Source organism: Loa loa, assembly GCF_000183805.2.
Source record: "Loa loa unplaced genomic scaffold supercont3.334, whole genome shotgun sequence".
Classification (NCBI taxonomy): domain Eukaryota; kingdom Metazoa; phylum Nematoda; class Chromadorea; order Rhabditida; family Onchocercidae; genus Loa; species Loa loa.
Window position 1 is genome coordinate 1 of NW_018108514.1, and position 2,804 is coordinate 2,804.

The following is a 2,804-nucleotide window of genomic DNA, read 5'->3' on the forward strand; positions in this document are numbered from 1 at the left end:
TAATAATAATAATAATAATAATAATAATAATAATAATAATAATAATAATAATAATAATAATAATAATAATAATAATAATAATAATAATAATATCTATTCATCTAATTAAATCTTTCGCAACAGTGAAATTTGCCACTGTAAGTAAAAATTGAAAATAATTTTTATCTTTTCGTATTACCTCTAATCTGGTGAACAATTATGCAAAGGAAAAAAATAAAAAAGTGAAGAAGGAAAGATTAATTAATGATGAATTATATTTATTTAAATTCTGTTAATGTTCAAGTATTAACTTTTCCTAGCAATTAAAATTTTTGAAATTTTAAATATTTGCGAAAAATTTTTTAATTAACAGAGTTGTTGATAATTAAATATTTTTACTCTTATCTTATCTCATTGATGTAGAAAAAAAAAAAAAAATTAATTGATGGAAGAAGACCTGTACCTCTGGTATTCTGTTCAATCCCAACACTATCGATGGCATCATCAAGTAATGCAATACGCCACCGTTTTGGTATAATCCTTTTGACATGTAATATATAAAGATACCATTTTGTTACGGTATCTTCTCTTTTCAACAAATACCGTAACCATAGATGTAAAAATATTGCCACCATAGTTAGCACCAAATTAATTCCAATAAACCAAACTGAACTGATAAAATGAATGTGGGAAATGAAGTGTCCGACTACAATTTTTTAATTTAAAATTTCTGATTTAATTCCTTAATTACTTCTTTTAAATTATACAAGTTAAATAAGAAAAGATGCTCGAAAAATTGCAAAATAATACTCAAATAGCTAACAAAAAAATCTAGAAAAAAATTGTTGACTAATTAGGTTGTAATTAAACTGAATTTAGTTTCTGAATAATGATAACAATAATGATAATAACAGTGGTAATAATAACAATCATAATTACAACTAATAATTAATTTATTGGCAATAACTAAACACTTCATTTATTTAATTATTTGAGTATTTTGCCATTTTTGTTTATTACTTTTTCAATTTGATTTTATATTCAACAATTCTTGTTTTTGATTACTTATTTAAGTTGTACACTTTCATACTCTTTATTCATTTATCATTCTCTTGCTTATTTACTTATAACTCATTAACATATTTAATTATTCCTTAAGAGAAAAGATTAAAAAATGGTACCAATTTTGGGTAATTTTCCAATAGCTGGTGGAATCATTATTGCAAGATCTTCAAAAAATACACCAAGAAAGATTAAATTAGAAAGTAAGATATAAATAGCTGAATCAGGTGCTGCTAGAAGGAATGAACAAATGACAAACATATATGACACCAATGTTGGTAACAGTAATGTTAAGGTAAAGGACGTTGCATTCCGATGTAAGGTTAACCATGCGTATAAGATTGACCTAAAATTAAAATGATTTAATCAGAAATGATTTAAGAATATGGAACCTAAAATGAATTAAAAGTAATGGTTTGGATAATGAAACTTCACGATATACGGTAAAATTGAAGAAATCAAATCTTTTTTTTTTAACCGGTAAATATCAAATTCTAATTTACAGATTTAATGATATTAAGCGAATTTTGTATGGATATAATAATTTGATAATAAATATGTTAGATTTTAAATTGAGAAATGTAAATTTAAAATTTAAAAGTAATATAAGAATATATCTTATACATTAATTAATAAAATATAGTAATATAAAATCGATTTATCCATAAGATTGAAATTAAAACGAAGCATTTAATGATTAAATATACCTAACTAAAACAAAATAAATTTTATTAAATTACATTCAGATTCTAAACAGTACAGTAATTTTTGCCGTAGTTTATATTTGTCAAATACAATAGCAAGCAGTCTTTCATAATAAATAATTTGGAAATTAATAATCTAAATTCAATCATATTTTGTTTCATTCAGTTTAAACTAAATTACCAGCAATCCAAGAAAGTTCTCCACATATTCAGTTTAGTAATTACACCAATGAATTGACATTTTGATGACATGTATTATGTTTTATCCAACATTTATTTATTTAATTTGTTTTGTTAATCGATTTTTATGCTTCTTTCTGATTTAATCTTTCTTCTTCTAGCACCATAATTTCGATATATTATGCACAATTTAGGAATATAATATCTTAGTAAAAAAAAAATTTTGTGATATAATTTTAGGAAATAATTAAAAAATTTATAAATCAAACCAAGAAACATCCAGTTCTTCCGGATCAGTTGGCTTTTCAGCTTTATATTTACCACCATTAAAATAACTAACATTCATTGTTACCGTATCAATCATCCAATCACTGATATGTTTTTTATTTGATTGATTACCCCAACCTAAATTTAAGTTTAGGTATTAAATTAAAAGCAAATGATAAAAATTTTTTTTTTTTAAAAAAAAAGCAAAAAAAACAAAAAAATGTAAGGAATGAATACAAATTCATTTGTTGCAAGTTTTTTGATAAATAAAAGAAATTAAAATTATAAATAAAGTTTGAAATTTATTTGTTTTACAATAAATTCAAATTAATGAACCAAACCAAGTAATACGGTAGGTTGCATATTGTAATAAACCGAAAGCTGAACTTCACTCATCCGATTTGTTGTGTAAATTCCAAGGCCACATATTTGCGTATCAAATGGAAATGCGGAATAATCAAATTTACAGCCAATTTTTATGGAAAATGTTGGATAAATTTCAATTCGACTCCACTAAAAATATTTCATTCTTTATGCAAATTTTTGCATATTTTAGTTATTTAAAAAAAAAAAATATTCATCAATTTATTAATTCATTTGTCATTGTTATTA

The 2,804-nt window shown here is 22.9% G+C and overlaps 1 protein-coding gene across 1 annotated transcript in view; it reads right to left on the reverse strand.

Moving 5' to 3' along the window:
- Positions 1–1,160: 1,160 nt before the first annotated feature.
- The window catches only part of LOAG_18492 (hypothetical protein), a gene marked incomplete at its 3' end in the record, with an annotated part of 4,234 nt that continues 2,590 nt past the window's right edge, over positions 1,161–2,804 (reverse strand). Inside the window, exons 4-6 of the mRNA XM_020451152.1 lie at positions 2,534–2,705; positions 2,195–2,330; positions 1,161–1,387 (exon numbers count right to left, since the gene is read on the reverse strand). Coding sequence (XP_020305087.1) covers positions 1,162–1,387; positions 2,195–2,330; positions 2,534–2,705 — 534 coding nt within the window. The remainder of the gene's footprint in view (positions 1,388–2,194; positions 2,331–2,533; positions 2,706–2,804) is intronic.